The sequence below is a fragment of the Tachysurus vachellii genome, chromosome 15 (genome assembly GCF_030014155.1).
Source record: "Tachysurus vachellii isolate PV-2020 chromosome 15, HZAU_Pvac_v1, whole genome shotgun sequence".
In the NCBI taxonomy this organism is placed as follows: Eukaryota; Metazoa; Chordata; class Actinopteri; order Siluriformes; family Bagridae; genus Tachysurus; species Tachysurus vachellii.
Window position 1 is genome coordinate 2,458,653 of NC_083474.1, and position 14,663 is coordinate 2,473,315.

Sequence of the window (14,663 nt, forward strand, 5' to 3'; positions counted from 1 at the left end):
TTTTTTTTTTTTTTTTTTTTTTAAAAAAATGCATTTTTACGGCTAATGTTCGTGTAGGAATTATGATCATTATTATTAATTATTATTATTGTTGTTTTCTGTAAAAGAAGTTTTATCGTTATAATATTATAATGGCAATTATTAATATTATTAAGAGAGGAAAAACTTGGTGTTGCAAACAGGAAAAAAAAAAAACACAATCTTGCACTTTCAGTTTAAAGCGAGCTTTATTTTTTTAACCTCTCCCTCGTCCTTTTCACTCCCTCTCTAAAGTCATTCATTCCACACCTTTCTCTCTCCAGCGCCTTTCCTGGCTGTGGCAGCACGGTGCATCGCCATTTCTTTTTCCTGTACAGTGACGCCATGTATAGATCGCCAACGTTTCTGTAAGCTTCCTGTGTTCCTGTAACCTTGTATGTTTTTATATTTCTTTTCCTGGAGAGACACTCGTTTATCCCACAAGGTCGAGGAGAGTAATTATTTTTATTTTTATGTTTTAATTTTTGCTGCTTTTTATTGTTTCTCTTGCGCCGCGCTGTCACGGCCACAGTTTTGTTTGAGTGATGTTAGCTCATACATATCACCTCACATTTGCAGTCCAGTCCGTGCATTTGTATGTCCGTCACACACTCACATGCATGCACACACGCTCGTATGCATGCACACACAGGTTGAGGTTTGCATCCTAAGTTCCAGACTCTTGAATTTAACTCTCAGCACTAACCATATTTGTCCAAACATCTTGTAAGTCCAAAGTGTTCCAAACACCGGACAAAGTATATCAAATGCACTAGGTTCGGCGTGCCCACTTTGTCAGGGTGAAGCCATTAGTGAATAGAGTTACCTGAATTCTCAGAGTTTTAAGCTTACTAGCAGCATTTCACATGCACTAGGTCTAAAGTAAACAGGGAGGAGGTGAGATTTGGGACGCAACCATTGGTTAACGTTCACAAGTTTCTGAAGTGATTAGCCAAGAATTCAGCACTTGGCTAATTAAAAGGAAGAAGTGCACTAGATCTAGACTGCACACTAGAGAGATTCGAGAACCAACCGTTTGCATGGACATTGGTCTTTGTGTGTGTGTGTGCGCATGTGTGTGTGCGTGTGTGCGCATGCGCGCACAAACGCATGCAGTGTTTTGTGCCTTGTGTCCATGCCCCGGGTGCATGCTGGGTCATCGTTGATAAAGGCAGAGTCCTCATCGTTTCTTCTCTCTCTCTCTCCCATCCCTTCTCCTCTTCTCGGTCATTTCATTTTTTTTTTTTTTTTTTTTTTTTTTTTTTTTTTTTTTGTTGTTTCGTTTTTGTTTTAAGTACAAAAAAATACTAAAGTGCAACAACAAATGGTTAAAAAAAGAATTCCAAACAAACTGAGAGAATAATAAATATATATAAATAAAGAAATAAGTAAAATCTGATCGTGTGTGATTTTATTCTTTTATTGTTTTTCATTCTTTAAACAGTCATCATTTACATTTCTTATTTTTCATTTTTTCCCTGCTCTTCAGTTCCTTCTTTTAACTTTTATTCCTTTTTCCTTTTCTTATTTACATTTTTTTTCTCTTTCTTTTGCATATCTTGATGAATTTTTAATGCCTTCACCTTTTCCTTTATCTTTTTTTCTTTGCATTTTTTAAAAAAAAATCTGTGCAGAAATAACTAAACAAATAGCATCATGAACACCAAAAAGCTATTAAAACAAAGTTGTATCGTCCATTAGTGTGTTATTTTAAAAAAAAAATTAAGAAATGAAATAAATAAAAATGAAAGAACAAAGCACACTGATGACTTGCTAACTGGATGAGGACTAAGGAGTGAATGAGTCAAAGAAGCAAAAGAGTCTTAGTTTGATGCAGCTGTGTTGTGTATCAGGGATGCTCTGGGATCGGTTGATCGGGTCTGCGCGTGGTTTTCAGCACTGCAGAAGGTTTACAGGCCAAGGTAATCGATCAGGACGGATTATTTAGCGGCTTCGTGCATTTTCGTGAATTTCCGGAAAAACCGACAACATAAACGTGCAAATATGAATTTATTTGTGCAGATAAAGTGCATATCGCTGAACATACACTCCAGGGTGATTGTACAGATTACAGTTAGTACACAACGCCCCCTCACACACACTCACTCTGAGGCAATACTACGTCATTGTGTGTGTGTGTGTGTGTGTGTGTGTGTGCTGTTTCAGCTGTAACGAGTGCATGAGCTCCTGCACACATACATGGATCTACGGACAGCTAAAAGACAGCAGACTAAAACATCTGCCCTAAGGTAAGTGTGTGTGTGTGTGTGTGTGTGTGGGCGTGTTTTTGTTTACAGACAAAACAAAACAATAATATATTCTAGCCAAACTGAAGGTTGTGTGTGTGTGTGTGTGTGTGTGTGTGTGTGTGTGTGTGTGCACGCACTCGACTAGAACAATATGGCCACCATATCACAGATCTGTAACATCATCTGGACCACTGATCCTGATTAATATTGATGGTCCACACTCACACTGTCGACTTTTTTCTCTCCTTTTCTCTGAATTTCTCCATTATTTTGGGGATCAAATCACAGTGACCATGAATTATTGACCAGCTCTGAGAGTCACTGCATTGCACTCCTTCACCATGCCTTGTTTGTCCTTCTTTCGCATCTCGAGCATTGAGCCTCCTGGACGTAGATCTGCTCTTTCACTATCAGTTTCCATCCATCCATCCATTCATCCATCCATCCATCCATCCATCTTTCTGCAGATTCTGCATCTCTTTGCCATTCGGCGTAGCTTCATTAGCTTGTTCAAGGTTTGACCTTCTAACCAGCATGGCTATCCGTTTGTTTCGTATTCATGCCCTTATAAACATCCCTTAGTTTCCTTTTGGTTCATCCCTCCGTCCTTGGTTACTTTCCAAGTCTGTTCAGATTCTTGATTAGAGACTGAATAGTTACACTTTAGAATTAATTGAAGAACAACACTGCAGAACGTTAAATGTAGCACTTTTTAGAAAAATCGTCCACAACTTTCTACCTCACTACCCTCTCTCTTTTTTTCCCTCTCACCAAATCCCTTCAACATGTCATGTTAAATAAGCATTTCCTTAAAAAAAAACTTTACACATGATGGTTGATCTGTTTTTTGGGTCTCTCAATCTCCATCTTCATCTGTTTGCTTGTTCCTCATGACCAGGTATTAATATTATGATCTTTCTTCCACTGTTTTGCCATGTTCTGTTAAATTTCAATCTTTTTTTGGTCTTCTCTTTTTTTTAATCATTTTTCTTTCCTCTGTGAATGCCTTGACTTTAGGCCAGGATGGAGTTTGTGTGTATAAGGTGGAGGGCAAAGTTCTCTGTTCTGCTTTTGCACACCTTTACCTGGGGCTGGACAGGTGAGGAACCAAAAACCCTACTGTGTAATATGAACAGGTCTGAGTTACTTTATTAGCTGTTACATTTAACATCAAACGACCTCAACTGGACATTATGCATTTTCTACAATCCAAAGTTTATCCTAGTTATTTACTGCCATAAAATAAAATGAAACATTTTCACATATTTTCTTGACTTTTGTTGCTCCATTGAGGCAGAGGCACTCATTGTTTTGAAAGAACTTGCAGAAGAAGATAAAACGAGACATTTGTCAATTTTTATTTCTCGGCACAAAAGCTAGTGAAATAAAATAAAATAGAATTCACTCACTCCATTCAATATTTTCACATATTTTGCTTTCCTGACACACTTCACTAGCTTAGAGGTTCAGCAATTACAAAACAAACAGATTTCTCTATCCATCTAACCTCCACTGGTTCCTCCAAAACACTGAAAGATTTCTGACTCTGTGGAACACCCAAAGTCGAAATAAAATTATGCCAAGCGTTTGGTAGCACTTAGTTTAAATGAAGGCTATTTTGGAATATTGGTCATTTACTTCATCAACCAGGAGCCGAATGAATCTTAACTGGCCTCATCAATGTATTTATTATAATTTTTTTTAAATAGGCCATGCGAGAGCTCTTGACCCCGCCCCCAAGATTGATGGACGCCACCACTCTGAGGTCACAGTTCAAGAAAACATCACTCATAGCTTCAATTGCCAATCAGAGGGCTGGAGTCCACAAGCCCCGCCTTTGCTCACCTGGTACCTCAACGGTGAGAGACAGAGCGAGGTTTCAGGTAGCCGGGGGCCGGGGCGTCTTGTGATGACATCACCAAATGACAAGGGAAAGATGAAGTACAGTGCAGAGCGAAACAGCACATTCACTCTACGGCCCAGGAAGTGGGATCGTGAGCTGGTGTGCGCCGCAACGAACCCGCATGGTGGCGAGAGCTACAACGCCACCGTTGTCCTTAATGTTCAGTGTGAGTGTTGAGAAATACACATATCCAACTTTCATTATCACATTAAAGAATTACTAGAGAAAAAATGGTTAATAAAACTCACAGGATTAGCAAGTAGAAGACACATGACCTTATTATGTAGACTAGCATAGCCTAGGGAAACTAGTGGAACCATAGTCCATACCATAGTGTAGTCTAGTTCAGGAGGCTAAAGGAGTCTAGTTCAGAAGAGTAGTGTAGTCTAATTCAGGAGGCTAATGGAGTGTAGTTCAGGAGACTAGTATAGTCAAGTTCAGGAGGCTAATGGAGTCTAATTCAGGAGGCTAATGGAGTCTAGTTCAGGAGACTAGTGTAGTCTAGTTCAGGAGACTAGTGTAGTCTAATTCAGGAGGCTAATGGAGTCTAGTTCAGGAGACTAGTGTAGTCTAGTTCAGGAGGCCAATGGAATCTAGTTCCAACTGATGTCAAAATTGAGAAAGAGAGATTTAATTGTATTTAAAAAGTTGTACTAATTTATTTATTGGACATATGTGAGATTGATTGTGTTACACTTAAGTTTGTTTCAGAGATAATATACCTACTACACACAACTTGGTTAGATATTTACAGCAAAATAATTAATAGCAATACTTCACTCACAGTTCAGCCGGAGATTCTGCGAGTCAACGCACACTACAGCGAGACCTCTGACCCCGGGATCTCATTGGTGCTATTTGCATTGGTTCGCTCTAACCCCCCGGCCACCATAACGTGGGTGGATCAGTCCGGCCAGCTGGTGGCCAACAGCTCTGACTTCCTCATCCTGGACTCGCGGAGCTACCCATGGCTGGCCAATCACAGTCTGCAAGTCATGCTGAGCAGCTTATCAGGAAATGTCTCGCTCAGCGCCAACAACAGCCTCGGGGCCACCCACACCAACCTGACGCTCACAGGTTATTACATTTATTTAGATCTATAATTTAGACTGCAAAATGATCATCAAGGAGATTTATTAAGCTAGTTGTTCACTTTTCCCACACTTTTTTCCACGTACTTGTTCTGTAGGTGGGATTACCATATTTGGTCAGGTGACCCTGTTAAGTCTCTTTTTTTCTTTATTTTTCCTATTTATTAAATTTATTTATTTATTATTTATTCTGTTTTTTTTTTTTAAGTTTAAAATGAAAATACTGTTAAATTTGGAAAAATTTACTAATTAGGTCAAATGGTCTAAATTAGCTAGCAAAATTCTCCACTGAAGTCCCGTATTTTTTTTTTTACCTATATTTTCCCAGAATTCCTGCAGTCTCGGGTGGAAGTGCCAGTGCTAGGGATTGTCACTGGTGGTGTTGCAGGCTTTGTCACGCTCCTCATCCTCACTCTAATGGTGCTATGTCTTCTGCATAAGGACAAATCCAAAATTATCGGTGAGCATGAACCTTGACTTTTTAGTCCGATCCACATAAACAGAAGAAAATGTAAAGCTCTGGGTTAATGAGAATTAGCAACTAGTTTAAAAATGTTCAGCGAAGATGAATTGAATTAAATGTATATATAACTTTCTGTAAATGCATACAGTAATCCTTCTTCTTTATGATCCTTATTTTTCTTTCAGAGGAACCAGTCGCAATTCCCATGACCCAAGAATGGTAAGTAAATGCATCACCAAAAAACAACAACAACTATTTTGCGTGTGTGTTTGTGTGTGTGTGTGTGTATTGTGTTTTGTGCATCATCCTCAGTGTCTTTCTTTTCAGTAACAGATCAGAAAAAGTGCAGGTGAACGGAGTGTATCTGCCTCGTGAGAACATGTCGCTGCCCTCCAACGTGCCGCTCAACGATCACAGTGCTCTCTGTAAAGGCAAGACCATGCTGAATCAAATATGCAAATGAATCAAATGCACAATTGAACAAATCTACTTTTTTAATAAACATGAATGAAAGAAATTGAACGAAGATTCAAATCCGTTCTGAGGTAAATATTATTATATGGAATGAAACAGCATTGCTAATAATCCTAACAGGTATGAAATTAGATCTATAAATCGAATCAAGGAGTCAAATTGGTGAATGAATCTTTCATAATATAATCTGTAAATGCTAAGACTGCAATGAATTGTTAGTGAATAAATCCCATTAGTGAATCAAATGTCTTTGAGATCAGAGATCAAATCCTAATTACCAAAAAAAAAAGTTTTTAATAAGGGAAGACAAACCTTTCAAAACTGGTAAAATTAATTGTGAATTTATTGTGAATCAGTGAATCAAATACAGAATTTAACATCGGCTTTAAATAAATCAATATGAACCGAATAAGAATGACATTAAATCCATTGTCCAGTGATACGTTTATATAATCTATAAACAAGACAGCAATGAATCACAACTGATCAGTGAATCAAATCCATGCATGAATCAAATATTCTATATTTCCACATCCATATCTATTATTAAAGGACATAATTTTTGTCTTTGTTGTCATACACAACAGAAGAGCGAAACTTGAATGACAGTGAAACAAGTCAACAGGGAGTCAAATTTGCAACAAATGAATCAAATACAAGATCAAACTTTAGCAAAAACCGAATCAAATACGGAGTCAATCATGGAAGACAAATGAGTCAAAAACTGGATAAAAAAATAGATATAAATATCACTTTAGTGAAAATCAGTATGAATCAAATACAGATTCGAACATTAAATAAATCAGTATCAATCAAAAACAAATTAAATGTTATGTGCAAAATCAGAGTGAATCATATGAATCAAATTTGTGAATGAATTTATTACAGTTCATGAGTTAAGTTTAACGTTTGCACTGTTTTTAGGACAGCTTTCGAACTCCAGACAGAACACTTTAACACGGAAGACTAAAGAAGAGGAGGAAGAGGACCTCTCATTGGCCTACGCCGCCAGAGGTCAGAGGTCACGGCATCTGAAAGTGTGTGTTTGCAAGCTACTTAAAGACGTGTACACATTTAGAATCAATGCAGATGTTAAGTCTGTTTGCTTCCTTTACAACATGATGTTTTTTTTTTTTTCCCTTTCAGGTTTCGCCAGATACCCCATGGTCGGTTACATCTACAAAGTAAACAGCACAAGCAGTGAAGAGATCTGGCTTTGATTGTATTTCTACACACACAGACACAAACACTCATTCCATAAGGGTCCTTGCTAGATTTTCATATTAAACAACAACAAAAAACATTATACAGATTTTAAAGCATATAAACAATTCTATGTAACAATTTACTAACTAATATATAAATATAAAAAAAATAAATAAAATCTATATTTTATATAGATTAAATGAAATAAACAAAAAGAAATAAATACATTTCCAGTCCAAACAATTCCTTTCAAATAAAATAAAATTATTTAATTAAATAAATCTGCATTTTACCCACGCTTAATTATATACAGATATTAAGATGGCTGCTGCAAGCATAGACAGTTAGAGAATTATTATCATTTTAATGCAATTACAAAATACAAATGAAAAAAAAAAGATAGAATCGATGCCTTTTAAAAGCTTTTCTTGACTCTTAAAAGCAACCCAGAAAAAATATCGCTATTCGATTCTTTGTTTATAATAATATCGTGAGCTTATCATATCACATCATTCCACCTCTCTTTAAAAAAAGAAAGAAAGATCTAAACAGTATTTGAATGCTATTGAAATTAAAGCGATATAAAAGAAAATAATGCAAGTTTAATAGAACATCATATCCAGGTATAGGATCTTAAATAGAGATTTTTCGCAGAGTCGTTACCCAGAATTCTGTGCTGCTATGTGGATTGTTCCATGGTCTTTGTGTATTCAAAGAGAATGTTAAAGAAATTCTAATAATATAATGCTGTTGGCAATATTTGTAATGATAAGACCACACCAAGGTGTGTTTGTATATTTCCATGTATATATTATGCATGTACAGGTAAGGAATGTACTGTGTATATATATGCTGTACGTCAAGAGTTATTTATTAAAGATGGAGAGATTTGTTTCTTTCCATCCAGCAGGAGGTGCTAAGACTTGAGTCTCTAGTGGTAATTCATTCATTCATTCATTTATTTATTTATTTATTTATTTATTTATTCATTCATTCATTCATTCATTCATTCAGCCTCACCCCCTTCACACACGCATACGAACACACACACACGCATTCATAACATTTCTGTATCCTCACTGAACCAAACATGTAGAATAATCAGGTATCACATCAGTGAGATGTGGAAGAAATGAGTCAATACTGAAAATGATTCGCATAAGAATTAATTGAAAGGTACAAAGAGAAATACACACACTCAATAAATACAGTCATCGCTGAATGAAATAACGAGTGGAACATGGAGGATATTTTTATGAATGAACACTGTTTATGAACATTAAGGCACCACTCTAGCATACTAACGGTATATTTTGATAGATTTTCCCCAAATATTTTCACTTGAAAAGATTTGCTAAGCTAATTTATCAAAATGAACAAATATTTAATATGTATATATATATATATATATATATATATATATATATAGCTCCGTCCGGGGTGTATCCTGCCTTGCCCGATGACGCCTGAGATAGGCACAGGCCCCGTGACCTGAGGTAGTTCGGATAAGCGGTAGAAAATGAGTGATATATATATATATATATATATATATATATATATATATATATATACATATATATATATATATATATATACATATGTATATATATATATATATATATATATACATGTATATATACATATATATATGTATATATACATATATATATATATATATATATATATATATATATATATATATATATATATATAATATTTTATATAATTTAAGAGTATAAAGTACATCACAAACTTAACAGTTGTGAACGTGAGTACAGTCTAATGCTAATGAACTAAAAGCTATTGAACATAAAAGGGAATTTTAAAAAATTGTTTTTTTTAAATATTAAGATGTACATTTGCTAAGTTCGTATGCAAGTTTGTTGCCTCTGCATTAGCTTGTTAGAAAGTTTCTGTGAAAATATTTGTAAATATAGTTTTACAAATAGATAAGGGTTTGTGTGTGTGTGTGTGTGTGTGTTTGGTGGGAGTCACACAGGTGGCATTCTGTGGCGTACGGTTGGCATACAGGAAGTTGTTTGTGGGATCCCTGCTGCTGTAACACACAAGCGAGTTATTGTAAGTCAACTAGCACAGAGTATAAAAGCAGAGTTTCAGTTTCTAGCATTAAATTCATCTAGACTTCATCTTGAGGAAATGTTTATCAAAATAGAATTAAAATGCAGCAAATAAATCATTTTCTGGAAAAACAGCAAATAATTAATAATCATTAATTACAACATTACATGTTCTAGTGTCTATCATCAGATACTTTGTTTATTAAACTGAAATTTAGCTTTTAGTTGATTGACTAAAATTTGAAAAGTTATAACAAACTTCAAAATTAGTTTTGATGGAATTGTTTTATTAAATTGGAGTAAACTGGCCAAAAGTTTACCGTGTGTATTTCATTTAGAGCGACATAAAAAAAAAACAAGTACACACAAACACAAAGACAAACACACACTTCCTTTGTGTATCAGAAGTACCCGAGTAAGAGAGAAAGAAAGTCTTAAACTGAAGTAGTGTATTTAGAGGTAAGGATATTATTTTTTTTTATAGTCAATATCTTCAAGGTTTTTATCTTAATTGTATTTACCGAAGACTTTTCATTAGCACGTACAGTCCATTAATACAGACTAATGTTTTAAAAACTTTATTTTAAAAACCTAATTTTAGTTACTGTAAATCAATAAAATAATTTTTATTTCCATAGGCTTTACTTGTTTAATAGTGTTAAATTGTTAGATTTAATAGCAGTTATTTGTGGTGTTTAACATTAAAAAGAAACACAACGTTAAAGTTAAAATGGCGGAACGTAAAAAGGCAAATGCCTTTTTCTAGATTGTCCTCCATTTTGGATCTAGAGACTAACCAACACACACACACACACACTTGTACCATTGCCACCTGAACTGGGAGTTTGATGTACATGAAGCCAGTTTAACGTTTGCTTTTTAGCTGTAAAATCAGACATCTGATGAAGATGAAGTGGAGAAGTTTGTTCTGTCTGTTGACCTGTTTGCTGATGCAGAATTTGGTCTGTAAGTAAAGATTGATTTTGTGTTTCATTTTGAAGTTTAACATGAGAAAGGTACAATACAGACCAGATTGTAAGTAATATCAAATATCAATACAGATAATACAGATTTGTGTGAAGATGAGAAGGTAAGTAGTAAATAAAAGCTTGCAAAGGAAACATATGAAAATTGACAGCATTAATACGGCTAATTTAAAATGTTCTGGTTTTTGAATCTTGTCTTTATATATACATTAGATTTGATGCAAATAAGTACTAAATAAGGAAATTCTAGATGTATAAGTAAATACATTAACAGGTATTACTTTTAAGTTCATTATTATTGAATATTTCTATAACTTCTGGTTATTTTCTACTAACTTAAGAAGATTTCAGTGTAAATAGTTTTGTATTGAAAATACTGTGTATTAAAAAAATGAATAATCTCAAATTACTAGCATTTTAAACACACTGACATTATGATCAATTTTAATTTATGGTTAAAACATGACACCTGCTCATGATAAATATTATAAATATTTTAGCATGTAAATATAAGTATGATAAATATGATAAGTAGCTAAGGAATACGAAGAAATGCCAACGTTAATCCTTCACAATTCTTTGTAACTGATGAAAAACGTCAGCAGTTTGCTTGTTTTTTGGTCAGTTTGTATGTTTAATATTTTTATTAATATTTTATGTTAATCCTTATTATTGACACGGTTTAGTGTTAATCTGCATTTGTTTAAATGAACTAATTGAATCAAACAAATATACTTCATAGCGCTACAATATTTAACTTAACGTGAAAAGTAAAATATATAATAGTTAGTAACTAGATCTTTAGTTACTTTGAGTGGACTTTAGATTAAGTTCACACACAGTACAGTTTATAAAGGCAAAAACGTAAAGGAATGAAGTGAAAATACAGTTTTTCTTTTTCAAAGGTTAAGTTATTTAGACCATATTGAAGATGTTTTTATTAAATTGACTGTTTAAAACTTCATCTTATTATTACTTACCTACTTATTATTTTTACATCTAAATGATTTCAATTAGCAAATTTATAAATAAGTAAACTTAAGATGACTTTCATTAAAATATTATTAGTTGTATGTTTTAATGAAAGAATATTGCAAACAAAGTAAATTATAAACGTATTTATTTCTCATGTCATGTTTTTAACTGCATTGTGTTAGTTGTTTGGGTCAGTTGTGACATCAGTTTTTTCTTTGTTTTTTTTATTTCACAGCTGGAGATGGAGTAAAGGGAGTATTTTCTGTGGACAAGAAAGCTGATCAATTTTTTTTTATTTGCGAATTGGGCAATTGGCAACATTTAAATGAATCAAAAATTAGTTTATCCTACAAAGATAGAGAGTCTGGAGACTATTATTGTGGACCGGAGGCCAGTTATATAACAGTTACAGTTAAATTCAGAAGTAAGTGCTTCAACTTTACTGTAAAAATGAAGAAATGAAGGATCTGTTCAGTTTACAAAACACAAAGCTAATATTGCTAACTACTGTATGTGATGAGTGGTTACACAGTAAAAGGCACATTTTCTCTACTAATGTTTCTCTCCTATTGACACCTAATTAATATACACAATTTCCATGTTATTCTATAATACATCTATATAACGTCAGACACAAAAATTTGTCCAATACCACAAATGCTCCTGACAAACACAGTGTTAATTAAGTCAGGAATAAAATTCATTGTGTGTTGTGCTCTTATAGGAAACTAATCATAAACAGAGAGGTGTGCTGAAGAAGATCAGATACTATTACCACCTCCAGTAATGAGTCCTGTGTGTTTTATTGCTCTTATGCAACAGCAATTTCCAGCTATTACAATATTTTAAGTAACACATACAATTTTTGTCTATTCGGAACATCTGTGAAACAGATTCCTGTTATGGCTTAAATAATAATACACATAAACTGTCATTCTGTCATTCAGTGTTTCAGAGCCTGTACAGGTATTTGACAAAACTATTCTTTTTTTTTTTTTAGCTTGTGAAACCTGCATTGAACTGGACGCACCTTCCTTGTCTATTGTCATTGTCGGGAACATTTTGGCCACCTTTTTTGTCGCCTATGCAGTTTATAGCATTACCGGCCAGCCAAAAAACAAAAGCTTCTCCGGCAACAAAGGTCAGTAGGAATTGTGTCCGATTGGCTCATATTAGTGAGTAAACACTCATAAATATTTACTGCTAAACATTATGCACATTCAAGAATATAAATCTTGTTTAGAAATCTTTTGTCAGATTAGCTCCTTGCTATGAAAATGTGAGCTTTTCAACAAGATTTCTGAGATGATTTTATGTCATATTTATAAATGTGTAATAAAATCATCTCAGAAATCTTGTCCGATTAGCTTCTGTTAGATAGCTGAGAGGTTTATTATCATTTATAAGTATAAGCTAGAATCCCGCTTGTTAACTTACTAATACTAAATATTTAAACCGTTTAAAATGATATTGTAAATGTCTTAGGCAGATTCCTTTGCTTTTCTTCGTCTAAGTGTCTCTTTGTCCCTGTTTTGTTTTCTAGCATCAGATAAAGTGACTTTACTCAATGGAGAACAAGACACATATCAGGTATGGAACAATGATAATGTGATTTATATTTCAATCTGTTTCAATGTACTCAGGTTTTTAGTAAAAGCATTACTGAAGCCTTTATTTTACTTTCCAGCCCAGCTACACAAACCTGTGCAAATTTTGGACGAAACGCTAGCTTATTAGAATTCATGCTAACATGTTTGTCAGAATTTATGCTAAAATGGTTGTTTGGAAGACATAACATGAAAAAAAGTATTTTGTGGACAGGGTGGACTGATACTGTCACAAAAAGACACGATGGTCCCAGATCTTTTCAATGTAGTCCAATCATTTTATGAGTTAGATAAAATCTTGCTTGCTGTTTGGATTTAGATTATTATGAGCTTAGTGCTCTACACAAATCAGCACAATGCTAGTAGCACTGGGCAAATGACAGAGATGCTAAATCCAAACTCTATCCAAATGTCACAGATAACGAAAGTTGTCTTTATCACTTTATTCTTTGTTTTACTTTGTAGTGAAAACGTTAGCATGTGGGACAGACATTAACTTTCTGCCAATTCTTTACTCTCCAGCAACTGAATCCTGGTCAATCTGCTGAGTACAGTAGGTTGAAGGGAGGCAGAAGGGCCTGATCATCATCATCATCATCATCAGCAGCAGCGTTGCATTTATATGACACATCTCCTAAAAATACATTGTACGTATGCTTACTTTTCTATCTATGTTCATAAGTTTGTAAGGCTAAAAAACCTGTGCTATTTGCGTGTCCTGTTTATTAAATATTAAAGTACGTCTAAATGCATGAACGTTACTTGTATATAGATATTAGGGAACAGCTTTGGATAACATTGTAAGCTTTTGTAACAAGTGGAATGAATTATTTTAATCAGGTGTAAAAGATAAAAAAAAACTGTTTAATCAGCTTCTGTATGAAAGTTTTTGTGCTATTTGTTCACTTCCGTGAAGATGAAGCAAGGTTTTTCTTGCAAAACAAGCTGTCTTGATTAGCTTGCTGCTTTATGATGTTAATGCCGAAAGCTAATTAGTTAGATTTGATAAATTATTTATAATCATTTCTGCTGATTAGCCTGATTTAGCCAGTAAGCCATCAAACCCTCTGGGTTATGCTGTTAGCATAGCACGGTTCTAGTGGACTTCCACATGTAAAGAGGTTTAGCATTGCTAGTGAAGTGGGGAGGTAAAGTACATTCAAAGCAGACTAAAAGAAGAGGTACTTCTGTTAAGAACATGCCGAAACAGTGTTTATTTACCCCATGGCTAGTTGGTTCTATTTTCTCTGAAGAGAAATACCAGCATACAATTTTTATTGCCACAAAAATGCTGTGCTATACTTTTAAACTCATGCTTAGAACTTTATCCCCTCTCATCAATCTAGATTTTAACATGCAATTGTTAACCTCAATGCTATTGTTAGTGAATGATGCTAACGCTACAAGGCTGCATACAAGAATTATTTGACTTTTTAATATTTAGTAAGCTAGTGTAATTATATAAATAGAGTAGATATGTTAACTTGAATATCATTTGTATTTACTTGTTTTTCTGTATTTTGTATTCTTTCTCTGATTTGCTCTTATACAAACTCTTCTTGAAAAGAAAATGTATTTTAACAACGCAACCTGAGATTTTATGGCTTCAAATA

The 14,663-nt window shown here is 34.2% G+C and overlaps 2 protein-coding genes across 6 annotated transcripts; both read left to right on the forward strand.

Moving 5' to 3' along the window:
- Nucleotides 1–2,129: 2,129 nt before the first annotated feature.
- On the forward strand, nucleotides 2,130–8,324 carry LOC132857930 (transmembrane protein 25). 4 transcript variants are annotated; one of them, XR_009649609.1, is made up of 9 exons: nucleotides 2,130–2,267; nucleotides 3,285–3,366; nucleotides 3,977–4,336; nucleotides 4,957–5,247; nucleotides 5,590–5,721; nucleotides 5,910–5,943; nucleotides 6,052–6,155; nucleotides 7,128–7,235; nucleotides 7,345–8,324. XR_009649609.1 is itself a non-coding variant. In XM_060888055.1 (9 exons), the coding sequence occupies exons 2-9, from the start codon at nucleotides 3,291–3,293 to the stop codon at nucleotides 7,384–7,386; spliced, it is 1,152 nt and encodes a 383-aa protein (XP_060744038.1). In that variant the 5' UTR covers nucleotides 2,130–2,267; nucleotides 3,285–3,290; the 3' UTR covers nucleotides 7,387–8,324. The 4 variants fall into 4 exon arrangements, 3 of the variants coding, with proteins under 3 accessions (XP_060744038.1, XP_060744037.1, XP_060744039.1); XM_060888055.1 differs by having other exon boundaries at nucleotides 7,123–7,235; XM_060888054.1 differs by having other exon boundaries at nucleotides 7,123–7,212.
- Nucleotides 8,325–9,830: 1,506 nt separating this feature from the next.
- LOC132858375 (T-cell surface glycoprotein CD3 delta chain-like) lies at nucleotides 9,831–14,663 on the forward strand. Of its 2 annotated transcripts, XM_060888692.1 has the most exons (6): nucleotides 9,831–9,941; nucleotides 10,366–10,448; nucleotides 11,679–11,867; nucleotides 12,444–12,584; nucleotides 12,987–13,033; nucleotides 13,573–14,663. In XM_060888692.1, the coding sequence occupies exons 2-6, from the start codon at nucleotides 10,385–10,387 to the stop codon at nucleotides 13,630–13,632; spliced, it is 501 nt and encodes a 166-aa protein (XP_060744675.1). In that variant the 5' UTR covers nucleotides 9,831–9,941; nucleotides 10,366–10,384; the 3' UTR covers nucleotides 13,633–14,663. The 2 variants fall into 2 exon arrangements, with proteins under 2 accessions (XP_060744675.1, XP_060744673.1); XM_060888690.1 differs by lacking the exon at nucleotides 9,831–9,941 and having other exon boundaries at nucleotides 10,263–10,448.

Coding starts and splice junctions, on each gene's coding strand:
- LOC132857930 (XM_060888054.1), top strand. CDS start 3,291: ATGGAGTTTGTGTGTATAAGGTGGAGGGCAAAGTTCTCTGTTCTGCTT. Junction 3,367..3,976: donor CTTTACCTGGGGCTGGACAG/GTGAGGAACCAA, acceptor TTTTTTAAATAG/GCCATGCGAGAGCTCTTGAC. Junction 5,722..5,909: donor GGACAAATCCAAAATTATCG/GTGAGCATGAAC, acceptor TTTTTCTTTCAG/AGGAACCAGTCGCAATTCCC.
- LOC132858375 (XM_060888692.1), top strand. CDS start 10,385: ATGAAGATGAAGTGGAGAAGTTTGTTCTGTCTGTTGACCTGTTTGCTG. Junction 10,449..11,678: donor GCTGATGCAGAATTTGGTCT/GTAAGTAAAGAT, acceptor TTTATTTCACAG/CTGGAGATGGAGTAAAGGGA. Junction 11,868..12,443: donor AGTTACAGTTAAATTCAGAA/GTAAGTGCTTCA, acceptor TTTTTTTTTTAG/CTTGTGAAACCTGCATTGAA.